General features: G+C 36.8%; 1 protein-coding gene across 1 annotated transcript in view; it reads right to left on the bottom strand.

Moving 5' to 3' along the window:
* kcnn1b (potassium intermediate/small conductance calcium-activated channel, subfamily N, member 1b) overlaps nt 1-16,248 on the bottom strand; it is a 32,741-nt gene continuing 16,493 nt past the window's right edge. The window contains exons 5-9 of the mRNA XM_039664343.2: nt 10,961-11,102; nt 9,946-10,056; nt 9,422-9,549; nt 4,403-4,472; nt 1-2,742 (exon numbers count right to left, since the gene is read on the bottom strand). Coding sequence (XP_039520277.2) covers nt 2,443-2,742; nt 4,403-4,472; nt 9,422-9,549; nt 9,946-10,056; nt 10,961-11,102 — 751 coding nt within the window. The 3' untranslated portion in view covers nt 1-2,442. The remainder of the gene's footprint in view (nt 2,743-4,402; nt 4,473-9,421; nt 9,550-9,945; nt 10,057-10,960; nt 11,103-16,248) is intronic.

The raw sequence follows: 16,248 nt of genomic DNA, 5'->3' as shown, positions 1-16,248 counted from the left end.
TGGATTTGTTCATTTATTTCTTTATGTTGGAGCCCAGCATTAAGTAAATCCGCTACAGCTTGGTCAACAAGGCCAAAGACACACAGTAAAGGCAGTTTGCTGTTTTTCAAACCCGTAATGACAATCACATCTTGACATTTTCGTTCTAAACCTAGAACTGTGAACCAAATCTGTAAATTCATGTAAGTGGTGGTGATATCCAAGTGCTTGGATTCATCTCCTGTTGTTTGTTTCTACATTTTGTTTAGGTGAATTTTTGAAGTCTTTGGACATGGTCAAGGAATGCATGTTTTCAACTATAGTTACCACTCTGCGGAAACAATTTGTATATCCTCTACGAGCTATAAAAATCTAGGTAAATAATAAAAAAAGGAATCTCTGTTTAAAAAAAAAATGAGAACGGAAAAGAAAGGAAAAATGAAGAGAAAACCATCCTATCTTCATCATCATTTGCATTGAAACATGCAAGGGGGTTGGGTGGACAGTATTCCCTTCACATCACATCCCCAGGCTGTCTTGAAGATTGCTTGAGCTAAAAGAGCTAGAAGGACCCTTGGAAGCTCAGCCTGAATCTTGTTTAGTGTTGATCGGACATCTATTATTATGTGGCAGGCTCCTGTAAAACACAACAGAGTCTGGAAAAAGGTCTCTGAATCCCTATAGCACTGTATTGTTTATTGCTATAAAGAGAGCACTTGAAAGTCAACAAACGAAAGTGTTCGGTGAGTGTCATGAAAACATTTATCCAATAAATTAGACTAGTTTGAAGTGTTTAGTCTTCAAAATATGCATTTGAATATAATTTGTTGCTTGTTTTTAGTATTCACTAATATTTGGTTACATTTTATCAGGTAATTATTATTCACACTGGTCTTCCAAAGGCCCTTCCTCACCTCCGACCTATGAGCTCCACAACTCAACAACAATTCTATGAGGTTCTAGTCAACGGAATAGAATACCAGCTTAGTACTTACTGAATACTCCACAGAATATACTGTATTATTTTTGAAAATTCCATTGAACTTGCTACTTATTCGGAGTAGCATCCAGTTATCATTTTGGAATACATATAGCACTTTTAACCCTCTGGAATTTCTCACTTCGACTTCTCAAGACAAATCAGACCGTAAGCACGCTTTTTTATAATTATTAATATATGAATGTACCATGTTTTGTTTAAATAATATAAATCTTTCATATTTTGAAGGAAGAGAGTAGAATAGAGTATATTCACCTTAATTATTCATAATTATTTTTTTATATAAAATAATATTAGAAAGACTATTTTATTATTATCAGTTAATAGGTGTATTATATATGACGTATCAGCCCGTTCTCATCCCAAGGCGTCAAATACTGAAGCTTTTGCCAATGCGTATACATCCAACGCACATGGCACCCTTTAGCTTCAATATGAGACGCAGATATATATGGGCCAAAAGGCGCCTCCTAGTGGTCTAACCCTAAACCTACCCATACTCTGTGCGTTATTATTGACGCTAAAGGGTGCCATGTGCGTTGGATGTACAGTATACGCATTGGCAAAAGCATCAATATATGACGCTTTGGGATGAGAATGCGTTGGATATATTCATTGTGGCTGATTGCCCCCCAAAATATTTTCCAATAAATTTCCTATGGGTCATTTTCTGACAGTCCACATTTTATGTATTAAAATAGTAAGTGCAACTATATTTACCAAGTTCCATACCATTCTGTCGGAAAATTCAACAAAAAATGAATAATTAAAAACGTAAAACGATTCAGTCTAAAGTGCCAGAACACCACCAGAGGGTTCATTTAAATTTCGAGTAAAAATGTCTTATTTTGTAGTTCTAGAAATACGTGTTTACGCTGAAAATAGAAGGTCGAGTCGAGCGCATTGCAGTCTGGAATACGGTATCAATGCAGTGCACTCTGGGTATTTAATGCACACAGAAAATGTGCATACTGTACACTGTATATAAATATATACTGCAGCAACAGTAAGTAGTATGCTAGTATGCTAATGTGAACGTAGCCTACATCTTCAAAAACTGCCATGGACAGGAAGTCTCTCCAGTGACTTCCTCTCTCTCTCTCTCACATTTTTCCTTTCTTCTCAGTCCTCTTTATTTTCAAGGGTTTAGTTCCATTTAATGCTCTGTTTCTAAACTATATCTCTCTATATATAAATCCATTCCACCCCCTGCAGTCTGAATCCAGTCCATACTATACAAGGGCTTTACAAAAAAGCTAACTTTAAACAGCCATACAATGGCTAAACATAAACCATATCTCTACCATGATGTGTTATTCGTTACATTTTATTCCAGTGTGTTGAAGTTGTCATTCTTGTTAACGTTTTAGTACTAAAAGTATATTTAGCAGTGTTAGTTGATGACAGAGGTGTGTAGGAGTGTGTATAGGTTTAGAGTATGGTTTCGAGTGTGTGGGAGCGTGCTAGCCGCTATCCGAGGACGTGTGTGGTGCGGTAGAAGGTGATCTCCGTCGGTGCACGGATGACGCCCAGGAGCGTTCGGAGGTCTGCGAGGAGGGTCTGGTGAAGGTGAATCCGTGCTGGGTCAGCCCGTCCAGCAGGTGTTGCTGTTGCTGCTGTATGGCTTGTGAGAGCAGGCCAGGCAGAGCCTGCAGACTGCTGTTTATGGAGTCCAGTTTTGCCTCTAGGTTACCGATCCGCTTTTCCAGCTCCTCGCTGCGCTCCTGCAGCTCTGATACCAGGTCGTACATCACATTCTGTGTCTGAGGAAGGGATAATCACAATAAATACACATAAAACAAGACTCACCTATACAAATGGTGTCACACTGGCATGGAAAAAAACCTGCACATAGTATAAGCAAATTTTCGGACAAAAAAATAAATAAGAGGAAACATTCAGGTTTTAAAAAACGAAATGTTTAAAACATAACATTGAAATATTTTATAAATACACTCACCTAAAGGATTATTATGAACACCATACTAATGCTCGGTTTGACCCCCTTTCGCCTTAAGAAATGCCTTCAATTCTACATGGCATTGATTCAACAAGGTGCTGAAAGCATTCTTTAGAAATGTTGGCCCATATTGAGAGGATAGCATCTTGCAGTTAATGGAGATTTGCGGGATGCACATCCAGGGCACGAAGCTCCCGTTCCAGCACATCCCAAAGATGCTCTATTGGGTTGAGATCTGGTGACTCTGGGGGCCATTTTAGGACAGTGAACTCATTGTCATCTTCAAGAAACCAATTTGAAATGATTCGAGCTTTGTGACATGGTGCATTATCCTGCTAGAAGTAGCCATCAGAGGATGGGTACATGGTGACCATAAGGGGATGGACGTGGTCTGAAACAATGCTCAGGTAGGCCGTGCCATTTAAACGATGCCCAATTGACACTAAGGGGTCTAAAGTGTGCCAGGAAAACATCCCCCACACCATTACACCACCACCACCAGCCTGCACAGTGGTAACAAGGCATGATGGATCCATGTTCTCATTCTGTTTACACCAAATTCTGACTCTACCATCTGAATGTCTCAACAGAAATCGAGACTTATCAGACCTCATCAGCTCTTACAAATTGTTAAGTCATCAAAACATTGGGTCTCAGATGGCGGAGAAAAAGAGGCGAAAAAGAGGCGTTTATTACCACATATGAGTGAGGCCTGAATCCAATCTGAGAAAATTGGAATCCATGCGATTTTTTCTTGCTGACACGTTCAACGGTCATATCCGATCTGTGCCACATGATAGGAAAAAATCAGATTTGGGTCACTTGAACCATGCAGTGTAAATGGGGCCAAAGTTGCTCTTCTGTCAGCTTGAATCACTCGGCCCATTCTCTAGCATCAACAAGACATTTTTGCCCACAGGACTGCCGCATACTGGATGTTTTTCCCTTTTCACACCATTCTTTGTAAACCCTAGAAATGGTTGTGCGTGAAAATCCCAGTAATTGAGCAGATTGGGAAATACTCGGACCGGCCCGTCTGGCACCAACAACCATGCCACGCTCAAAATTGCTTAAATCACCTTTCTTTCCCATTCTGACATTCAGTTTGGAGTTCAGGAGATTGTTTTGACCAGGACCACATCCCTTAAATGCATTCAAGCAACTGCCATGTGATTGGTTGATTAGACAATTGCATTAATGAGAAATTGAGCAGGTGTTGTTTATAAAAACCCTTTAATGAATCCTTGCTGAATAAAAGTTTATTTCTTTTCTTACTGACTACAAACTTTTGCATGGTAGAGTAGATAATATAGCCTGTCTCGATGAAACTATAATCTACTAAAACATACAAAATCTAATAGTCTGATACAAACAGCCACACAATCACTACAAAACAAGACCATGCCAAACAATTATGCAATTACTATTAATCTACTAATGTGAACAAGCAATACAGTACACACCTTTGCTAAGTCCACCAGCGTGTTTGCTTGGTCATTCAGCTTCCTTTGCTCCATCTTCACACTTCGCAGTCTGGGAAAAAAGAAGCCAGGGAGCAGGTGGACAGACAGAGAAAACAAGATGGGCCGCAAGGAAGGAAGACACACAGATATACAAGAGAGACAGGAGTTTATAGAGGAAGGAGTGCAAAACGAAAGTGCAGGAGGTTATGATGGGGTGTCAATGAAAAGAGCAGGGAAGAGAGGAAGAAACAGAGTTTGATAATTAGGCTGAAATCTAGATCTAAACTTAAAGTGTCGCATTATGAATGTTTCCCCTGTTATATGATATGCCCACATGCAAACATTTACATTCCAGTTTTGTCCAGTCAGACATGCAAACTTATTCAGCCACAGGAGGTAAAATGAAAAAGAAAGGATCGAAAAGAACAACAGTTGAGGCATCGTCCAAAACTCCATAAGCATATGGATATGGATTCTGTTGTACTACCTCAAAGTCAAGAAACTGGGCTGCAGAACGTTTTAGATGGTGATCTGATGCAGATAGAAACTTTCAGCAAAGTGGAATGGACAGTAATGAAATGCAGTTAGACAATTATGAAGGCATGAAATACATTTTAATGTTTTAAAACCATGAAGTTGCTTTAAAGTCAACTGTTCTTTTAAAAGAGTATGTTTACATTTTTGACAAAACAATTGCTGTAGTCCTGAATCAAGCCCTTAACAATAAATTATATAAATATATACAGTATATATATATATATATATATATATATTAGGGCTGTGCAAAAATTAATTGCGATTAATCGCATACAAAATATATATAATATATTTGTGTGTGCTGTATATAATTATTTTGTATATATAAATACTTATGCATGCATGTATATATTTAAGAATTATTTGCACTTAAATGATATATATATATATATATATATATATATATATATATAAATAATCTATATTTTATAAATATTTTTTCTTAAATATATACATGCATGTGTATTTATATATACAAAATAATTATATACAGCACACACAAATATATTATGTAAACACAGACTTTTATTTTGGATGCGATTAATCGTGATTAATTTTTGCCCAGCCCTAATATATATATATATATATATATATATATATATATATATATATATAAAATCACAAGTAACTCACATACTTGTGGGCATAATTCACATTTGAGTTATGGCTGTGTGTAATTTATATTGTTAAACCTGCAATTCAAGTAGGGTAATATTAACCAGACTTGTGATTGTAAATCATAAACTATGTAATTGCTATGTAACACATTATCGTTTTTTTGCAGCTGGTAGGCAGGCCTTCAACTTGACGTCAAGACAAAACAGCTCGACGGTGTAAAATGTGTGAAAACACACCTCGAACACCACCAGTGTAAGTCAGCACTGACACTGCAGATAATAAAACTCAATGAGATGTGGCTGAAAACATTCATTATATCATGTCAGAATGGAGCCAGTGTAACATGTGCAAAAAGATGAACTGAATGTGCTGGACACATGGTCTGTGGTCCATGGTAATGACAGATGTGCTAGTGGTGATGAATTAGCATTAACCTATAATTTCAGTGCCAATGAATTCAGAAAGCTGACACCAAAAACTCTCGAGCCGGGCTTTCCTCTGGGAAAGCATGGACAAAACCCGGAAGGGACAGGGAGAGTTTTGTAAGAGTAGAATGAGGAACTTTGTCAGATCTTAAGAAAATGTCTTGAGGAAAATGCTTGTCAATGATACTCGCATGCAGAATATAAACATAACATGATGGCTTCTTCAAAAATACCATAAATGTCTTCTACAGAGTTAAAGCAACCTAAATCAATCCCAATCACCCCTTTAATTCAAACCCTACCTCCCAACGAAAAATAAAAAACAAGTGTGAAAAACTCAAGTGTGCAAGCTTTATGGAAAATAAAAGGTGGACACTTTGTACTTTTCCACATGTGCTTGTACTGTTTTAAAGATGAACTCTCAATTTTGGGAGGGCCAAAATTGGTCTGTTTTTTCTGTACCCAGACCTCCATAGTTCCCTGCACTCCAGATGAAATCGTTACCATCTCCGCAGTTCGAGAAACACAGGCCGATTTGACTTTACGAAGCATTTCGTGTGCAGATATTTATAGAATTTTATGATTGCATGCATTAGGCAAAGGGAATGTTTATGTGGTCTCGTAAAAATAAAGGCCAAATACATTATAAATGAATTGTTGTGCTCAGCAGTCGCGCTTTCACTCTGACTGCGTGCCAAACAAAAGCAGGACTGGCGATTCACATCAGAGAACCTATAACACGGCCAGAAAATGTTACTGCACTTACAGGATTAGAATAAAATTTTAAAAATTAATTTCTGTTCATCATTTAATACAACCATATGTTGTTCCAAACCTGTATGGCTTTCTTTGACAAATTTTGCATAATGCACCGCTCACTCTTTTTTCTGTGAATACGATGCATGAGGACCAGTTTATTCAATTTAATTCAATTCATTCAGAGTCATTCATAATCAGAATGACATACACGTTTGGAACAACATGAGGGGGAGTAAATAATGACAGAATTGAGATTTTTTTGAGGTGAACGGTCCCTTTTAAAAGTGAATTGACCAAATGAAAGGAAACGAGTACCAAATCCTGACTTGTGTCTAAAAGTCTCATGCAGTCTCTCAACATTCACTTTTGATTTTTTCCCTAGACTCATCTCGATAACAATTATTTGCAATAGATTTGTGTTTGCAAGAAAACACTGCAGACCACCAGACTAGCAGATTGTACATGGTGGTACGACTAAAGGGATCAAAGTGCAGTGTTCTTTGGAAATCTGGTACAGGCTAGATGAATGAATTTCGGACATTGTGTGGCATCTGATAAATTTGAAGCTGAGAAGATGCGAAGAACCTTTCCTTTCAAGTACCTTAACAGGTTGGTAAACCATTCAAGTCTCATTTGTCTAAATATCCTTAATGGATATCAAGTCTAAACAAAACTGATGCCCAGCTTCAAATGTTTTTGAATGTTTAAATGTTCATCATGTTGGTTGATATTGCTGAATAAGACTTGTAAAAATGAAAAGAGGTTCCAATGGTAAGGAAAGAGAGAAGACATGACTTACTTCTGAGCTCTGCAGTGATTTAAGGCAAAACAAATGGAACACAGAATACATTTTTTAAAAACCTCAAGTTGCACACCACACCAAAAGTAAAAAAAAAAAAAAGTCATTTGATTTGCATCGCCAGACCATTTAGCAACATTTTTTGCCTCCCTTCAATTTTTCACGGTATTTCCAAAAATAGTGAAAAATGCTTTATTGCGTTTGCATGAGCTGAAGGTAAACACTATCCTGTCCAGCACATATTCTGGGTGAGCTGAGAGTCATGTATCCAGGTTACTGTCTACAACACCAGTGACATTTAATTATGCTCTACACCAGTTTCACACTAAAAACTATTTTTCTGTTTAACACTATTTTATATAAGAACTGAAGTTAAAGATAAATATAAACAAATTAAATCAATGGCATTGGTTTTGTCTTGCCAGTATTATTGTATTATTATTGCATGTTTACATTCACTTAACGGGATAGTTCACTTTGAAATTAATTGGTTGGTATGTTTTAGCTTACCTTAAGGGCATCCAAGATGTAGGTGTCTTTGTTTCCGCAGTATTTTCAATTTTGATATTTTTAGGTCAAACCGTTCTTGTCTGTCAGTCATATAATGGAGGTCTATGGTCACCACCTCAAAGAGTAAAGAACGAACAGTATTTATATAGTTTTTACCTCTTGTAACCGCAGCGCCAGCGCCCTCAGATCACTTGGACGTGGCTGTGGTTACAAGAGGTAAAAAGGATATAAATACCGTTCGTTTTCTCACACAAAGCGCTCGTTTTGTGTCTTAGGCCATCAATGTGTACTTACATTTACGAGTCATTAAATTATGTTTAATTTGGACTTCTCTGTATATGCTTTTTGAGGTGGTGACCATAGACCTCCATTATATGACTGATAGACAAAAATTGAAACTACTGAGGAATCAAAGACACCAACATTTTGGATGCCCTTGAGGTAAGCTAAAACACAGCAATAATTAATTTCAAAGTGAACTATCCCTTTAATACAACCCGACTGTTTTGACATTAACATCTCGCCAAGACAAAGGTCATTTATGCACACAATAATGTGGCTTGTTCAATAAACTAACCCTAATCCTCACTTCTTTTATTTTCAACATCACCTTGGTACTGAAGTACTGTGGAAATCCTAGTCTAAGCCATTCTCAAGATTTCAGCCCATGATCTGACAGGTAAAACTCACAAAAAATTAAGGATGTGCCCGAAGACACGGAAACGAATAACGCATTCTACGGAGACCCTAAAGGGACATGGTTTGGCTTACTGTGGTAGTCGGTTACCCTACAGTACAGGGTGAACAGATCCAAAGCATCATTGAAAAATCTTATTGTGTAAAATATGCGGTCAGTACCAGCGCTCCCTATACACAGATTGGAAATTTGGAAACTGAAAGTAAAAAGTGAGCATTCAAAAGTCATTTTTTTAAAACCCTGCATATTGATAACGGCTTCCTGATACCCCAAAATTATATACAACATTATTATTGAGAACGCAAAATCGCTTTCAATCTCATATTTATTTTTCAATCACCATGTCCCTTTAGGGGCTGTGTAGTACACATCATTTCCTTTCTGAACATGATATTCAGCTTCAGGCACGTCCCTACAAAAAAATGCTGTAAATAATTATAATACATTAGAAAGGAAATTCAGTCTATTCAGTCTAAAGCGTTCAATTCAGCTTCCAAAACTCCATATACATTTTTGTATGCGAATAGATTTCCTAAATTGGAAAAGAGTAAACTTGAACTAAATCCAGGTTCATACAACCATACATTTAAGATTAATCTTTCATTTCATATAAGAAAAAAAAGGTGGACAGCAAACTTAGAAATACAAAGATTAAATGTTGCGAATATACGTACTGGTGAATGGCCTGTAGAAACTTGCGCTGATGTTTTCGGACCTTGGCATGGTCAACCTTCTTCACAAGCTTTGTGTGTTTGTAGATTAGCCATGTTTCCCTGAGTACATTAGCAGCCGTGTTTTTCACCTGTCAGCAAATAAGTCCAGTTAAGAAGATTATATTTAATATTCATTTTGAAAACATCAGTACAGCTAGACAGAAAGAGGTACAGGTACATGTTAGGGAACTTATAGCAAAATTACAATTTTAAAGTGATTACTCCTGAAATACAGTGTTAAGTGCTAGTTGTATACACTGCATGTTCTGATGAATTAGAGATATGGGTGAGATATGCTTGCCAGATTTTGTATAGAAAATTATATCATCAAGTGAATGTTGGCTAGTTTCCACAGCTTATGCACCGTCAACATTTGGCATTAAGTGCTTTTTGCAGTGAGTTTGACTGCTCCATTTTATACTTGCTTGTTTTTCACTTAGCTGTAGTGTTATGTCAGTTAAATCTGTATATTAAAACATGCTCACTCTTTTGCAGAGTTGAGTGTCCATCATAAAGTTATGGACATGCTTTTCAGCCTTGGTGAGCTCTAGCTTCCGGGCTACGACAGCCACCACTAGGGCAGTGCAGCCGGCCCCCTGAAAAAACAAAACAAAAAAAAAACACACAGACCACAACAATAATCTTAGGCCCTGTCAACACAAAACGTGTTTTGGTCGATCGGATCACAAGTAGACGAGGGAGAAATCCTCGTTTACACCTGGTGTTTTAATCTGTCTTTTTTGTCCACTTTCTTCGAGGGGAGGGTGAATGTATGGGTTTTTTTCAGATCTTTCGTTTTAATGTACAAAGTAAGCTTATGCAATTTACATGGAGATGATGAAACAGAGCAGCAGCTTTTGTTTCTGCTCTGACAGACGCAAGACCAGTGCATGTTAGAAATCAGAAATGGTGCTTGGTATGTTTTTCATCTTTTTTTGTCCCATGTTTATGCATTAGGTCAGTAGGCGGACAGTAGCCGGCCTTTTTTGTCCGTTCGAAAGCATTCGAATACATGAGCATCTACCCAAAGAAAGCAATCTGGTCGAATGCATTTTCAACAACCGAAAGTGGATAAGCTCAAAATGTTTTAGACCCCGTTTACACCAGGATTTAGCGCCGTCCACTTGTGATCCGATCGACCAAAACACTTAATACCATCTTAATACCAGGTGTAAATAGGGCCATAGAGAGATATTTCAGAAAGCTTTTTATATAGTTCCTCTATAAAATGGCTTCACAGCTTGACTACGTTATGGCTGAGTGGATAATTACTGCAAAAAAAAAAAAACCCACAAGGATGTAAATGTCTTAAAAACAGAATTTAATGCAAGTCTTTTTTATAAAACCGTTCCTCCACAAAATGGCTTTATGAAGTTATGGCTGAGTGGACACTAATAACTGTAAAATATATGCAGATAAACTCACAAGGACTTAAATGTTTAAAAAATAGAATTTAATGTAAGACTTGTACATAATTAGTAGGGTAAAAGAGAGACGCACCATGATTCCAGTAAGAAGACACACTCCCTTCCCACAGTATGTGTTAGGGACCATGTCACCATAACCAATAGACAGGAAGGTTATGGAGATTAACCACATGGCTCCCAAGAAGTTACTGGTGACTTCCAGCTTATCATGGTATCTGATGAGATAAAAGAACAAGAAAAAAAAGCTGGGATTAATTCAAAAGAGTGACTAATTAATACCACATAGAATCAATCTCAAAAGAGAAAAAGTTAAAGGTGACCCCGCTCCGAGTTTATAAAATAAAAAAGCGAATTAAAAATGTAGACTTCTTAAATGCATTTAAATTAATACAAATGATTAAATATAATTTATGCTGACAAACAAAACAAAATTTAACAGCTAAACGCAACAAAAATGATGTAAAATAAAAATAAATAAAAATGTAAAAACATCTAAATAAATGAATAAACCAAAGATAAATAATCATTATCGTAGCTCATTCCAGGTTTTCGGACAGTTTTACTTGATACGATGTGCTGCTGCAATCATATTTTCATAGATTTGTCCAATAATAAATGATATATTTACGAAAGCGATTTACAAATATTCATCTGAAATTTGAACAGCACTGCACATGGACACTGTGCCATGGCTCAAGCATAAAGAATGACCCGTCCGAATCAGCGGCCAGGTACACTTCACATTAGCCCAATCACATTTGAAGGGTAATCTTAAAAATGACCTAAAGTGGAATATCAATAAGTATTGAATGTAGCAGCATATATCAATATTCAGGCCTGACCGCACAGGATAAAAGGCGGACAGCTCAAATATAAATCAAGGTGCCTTTGTGTGCATATTTTCAAAGCTGTGGTGTCCATATTCTGCCCGTAGGAACGAGAGGGCAGCCAGGGCCCATTAGATGGCTTGCTCTTCTTCCCCCAGTGTTCTAGCTCGGTCTTGTGTGGAGAATGATTCTGTGTAAAACTATTGTGGAAGTCACAGTCCATTACACAAGCATAAAGAGGGTATATGGACAAACATGCTGGCAGTGTAACCAAATCCAAAGCTGCCATGAACTCAGATAATGCAATGCTCTGACAGTATGGAGCACATAAGAGCATTCAGGCAGTTGATTTCAACAAAGGCACTTTAGCATTATCTCAAATCAGAGAACACTTGTTCCGAGAGCTTCATTTGTACACATACAAAGAATCTTAAACATAGATTCAACCCTTACAGAAATTTACCAAGGTAACCACAATTCAAAAGTAAACAGAAACGTTTCAAAAGCACAAAAATTAGAGTAACTATGGTATTTTGGTGATAGGCCTACTGTCGTTTGTTACCATGGTAAATTTCTGTTAAGGGAACAGAATGCCACCTATGTTGATTCTTTCAGATAAAAAAAACATTCATAACAAAACAGTCTACTCATTTCAAGAAACACTCGCCCCAAACACCCTTAAACAAACATAAAGGAAAAAATAATTAAAAAGTGATGAGGACGATGATGACGTCAACGTTTCAAAACGAGGACTTCCTTGGCCTCAAATCCATCTTCCAACAGCATGAACAGTCCATGTGCTGACTATGGGGTAACTCTCTACATTTATGTTCAAATTAATCAATCAGTCAGTTTCCAGCTTCTATGTCCATGAATTTAACTGAGGACTCATTAGCTTGAGTGCTATTAAATGAGGCCTGTCGACTAGCCTGCCGACAAATGATTTAAAAGGGAGGAGGTAACTGAGGCCATTTAGAGGCGAAGCGAAGCGAAATACAGTCTCAGAGGGTTCCAAAGGTGCTGATAAAGCACCTCTCCATTACTCCGAACAGATTCATCCACTGTAACTCTTACACAGGACATGACAATACTGAAAAATAACAAGCTAGCATGACACCTGACTAGCACATTAGCTTAGGCAGTGTCCTCAGCACTTTTTCTCAACCTCAGTGGAAAAAAAAACATTGTCTAAATCTGTATTTTTGTCTTGCTTTCCAGTAACGATATGTAGGCATGCTTAAAACAAAATAAATGTATCTCTGAGAAGCAAAACTGTATAATGAGAGAGCTGTATCATGATGTTTTGAAGTATAAACACCACAGATTTTTTTCAGATTTATTCTCAAAACAAGAAAACAGTCCATGAGGTAGGGGAAAGAATCTACTTCATTGGAGATATGAGTGTTTCACAACTATGGGCGATTTTATTGTTGCAAATGGTGAGACTTTTATTTTGTATTTTTTACCGTGTTCCAGATCAAGTTTTTTAGACAAAATATGCACAGCCATCATTCATATAGTGTTTTAAAATATATAATAATCAAATAAAACAATATTCTTACATTTTTTTACACTTATATTTTTATTTAATTTATTTTATGTAAAAAAAACAACAACAACAACAACAACAGACCAGTCCTCAGTTGCATCATTACCAACTGATAAAGTTTTACCTCAGTGTACTAAATTACTATGTAAAACAAAGAAACGAACAACACAACCATGCTGTAATATTAGTGGGAAACAAAAGTGTGAGAAGTGAAAGTGTTAAAAAAGGTTATTTAGGTAAAAAAAAAAAAACTAAATTAATGAATTAGTTGGATCATTTAAATAATTATTTTCAATCATAAAATATAAATTCATACTTTTAATTGACAACTCAACCATATTGTAATTATGTGTGATTTTTGTTTTGTTTGTTTTTTTGGAAAATGTAATTGTACTTAGGATGCACAAAACTTATCCACAGAATGCTATTAAATGATAAGACTTTGTGGATATGGTGAAAAAAAATTCTCCTGGCTGTGATGCATTTACGTGAGCTGTCAGACATTGTTAGCGAATAGTGTATATTCTAGAAGTGAAAAGTGCCCATAGTTGAAGAAAACCCATATATACACAATGAACTATTGTTGTGGTGCATTGCAGTGAAGAAATATCAGATGATGAAGCACATATAGTCTAATGGATAAGAAGTGGGTGCAGAACCTGGCTAAAGGGCTTAGGATGACCTGATTAGCATAGCTCTGCTGCTCTCTCTATGTTTATGGGTCATGATAACATACTGGATCTTTACTCTTCCCCACGGTCTAGGTCAAGATGGTGTCTTGGTAAGAATAGCACTTTAGAGCACCAGAAAAAGGTCAAATATCTGACAGTGCTTTAGGAAAAGAACAGGCTGCCATGAACATGATGACCACCATGTTGACACATGGTGTCAGCTGCGTGAAAATCCCAAAATCCAAAGAATGACTCAAAAATGCAATTACCTAACATTAAGACCCCTCTACAACAAAGGCTATAAGATGCCCGACCATTTATAGGAAAAAACGAATGAATCTGAATTTGGAAAAGAAAAGAATTTGGGATTTCCAGGATGCCAGCAAATTGCCGTTTTGCCAGTACAGCTCATCAAGAGAGATGAGCCGAAGCTAAGAGCCAAGTAATAGTTTTTCCTTGCAGATCACAGACTCACTTTGGACCCCTATCCAGCAGCAGCCATGTGGGAGAAACATAGAACAAAACACGCGTGAACAATGAAACACGCACACATTCGTTTGCCACTGACATCACATTGTATAAAGGCAACAACATAGGGTCTTGACCAACTGCATTTGATGGGGGGGAAAAAATACATAAATAGTTTAAGAAATCATTCACTCAAAAATAAAAACGATTTACTCGCCTTCATGTTATTTCAAACCCATAACTGACTTTCTTTTGTGGAAGCATATCCTGGCCACTCTTTACTATATAATAAGAAGTGAATGGGGACTTAAAAATGGTATTCTTTAAAGGGATAGTTTACCCCAAAATACAAATTCCCCCACCATTTACTCACCCTCACGCCATAAGACTTTCGTTCATCTTTAAAACAAATGAAGATCTTTTTGATGAAGTCAGAGCTTTCTGTCACTCCATTGACACTCGAAAAAGTTCATAAAGAGATCGTAAAACTTATCCATATGGATTGAGTGATTTAGTCCAAATTAAGACACGATTACTTAATATGACGAACAGATTTAATTGAGGCTTTTATCAATAAAATATTCATCAACCCCACACATCAGTTATGGTTTGCTTGACGAGGTTCATTCTCATCTCGTGTGTTATGCAGCACGTTTGAGCTTTGTTTTTAAGATCACTGTTTTGATGTGAATAAATGCTTATATTCAATCTGTTCATCTTATAAAGCGATCAAGTCTCTTAAAGGAGTAGTTCCCTTTTCAAAAAACTTTTGCTGATCATTTACTCACCCCCATGTCATCCAAGATGTCCACGTCTTTCGTTCTTCAGTTGAAAAGAAATTAAGCTTTTTGACGAAAACATTCCAGGATTTTCTCCATATAATGGACTTCATTGGGAACCAAACAGTTCAAGGTCCAAATGAGAGTTTCAGTGCAGCTTCGAAGGGCTTTAAACGACACCAGACGATGAATAAGGGTCTTATCTAGTACCCTTCGAGTCATGACTCGAAAAAAGATTTGTTCATTTTGATGAACGAGTTTGAACAGTAAAGTCACGAACGCTCATCACAGAATAGAGCAAGGCGAGCATTTGTGCTTATAAAACGTAATCTTTTTTATTTATTTTTGAAACAACAGATCGTTTTGCAAGGTGAGACCCTTATTCATCGTCTGGTGTCGTTAAAGGCCCTTTGAAGCGGCACTGAAACTCTCATTTGGACCTTGAACCGTTTGGTTCCCAATGAAGTGCATTATATGGAGAAAATCCTGGAATGTTTCCCTCAAAAACCTTCATTTCTTTTCGACTGAAGAAAGAAAGACATGGACATCTTGGATGACATGGGGGTGAGTAAATTATAAGCAAAAGTTTTTTTTAAAAGTGAACTACTCCTTTAAGAATTTGGACTAATAGTGTAGAAGACTCTTACGCACCCTTCAATACACTCTATTCATATGGATTAGTTTTATCTCTTTATGAACTTTTTGAAAACTATAACAGATTTTTTTATTTTGTGTGTGTGTGAGTGTACTAACCCTTTAAAATATCAAACCAAGATAAAATACCATACAAGAATTCAATATGACTTACAGTATGTGCCATATTTCAATACTTCTGAAGCCATTTGACAGCTTTAAATGAAGAAAAGGCAGACATTTAAGACGTTGTTCCCCTACTTCTACTAAACTCTGAAATGGACAACAAAAGCCGTACGGACAACAATAAACAATATATCAGCATCATTGGCTCCAGGTTATAATTTCGATCTGTTCATCGCACAAATTATTTGATGACTCCGAAATACATGGAAAATGGTGCATGAGTCAAATCGACAACTTTCATGGCACTT

Source organism: Pimephales promelas, chromosome 14 (genome assembly GCF_988280905.1).
Source record: "Pimephales promelas chromosome 14, fPimPro1.hap1.1, whole genome shotgun sequence".
NCBI lineage: Eukaryota > Metazoa > Chordata > Actinopteri > Cypriniformes > Leuciscidae > Pimephales > Pimephales promelas.
Note: the sequence above shows the minus strand (reverse complement) of the source record. Positions and strands in the feature narration are given on the sequence as shown.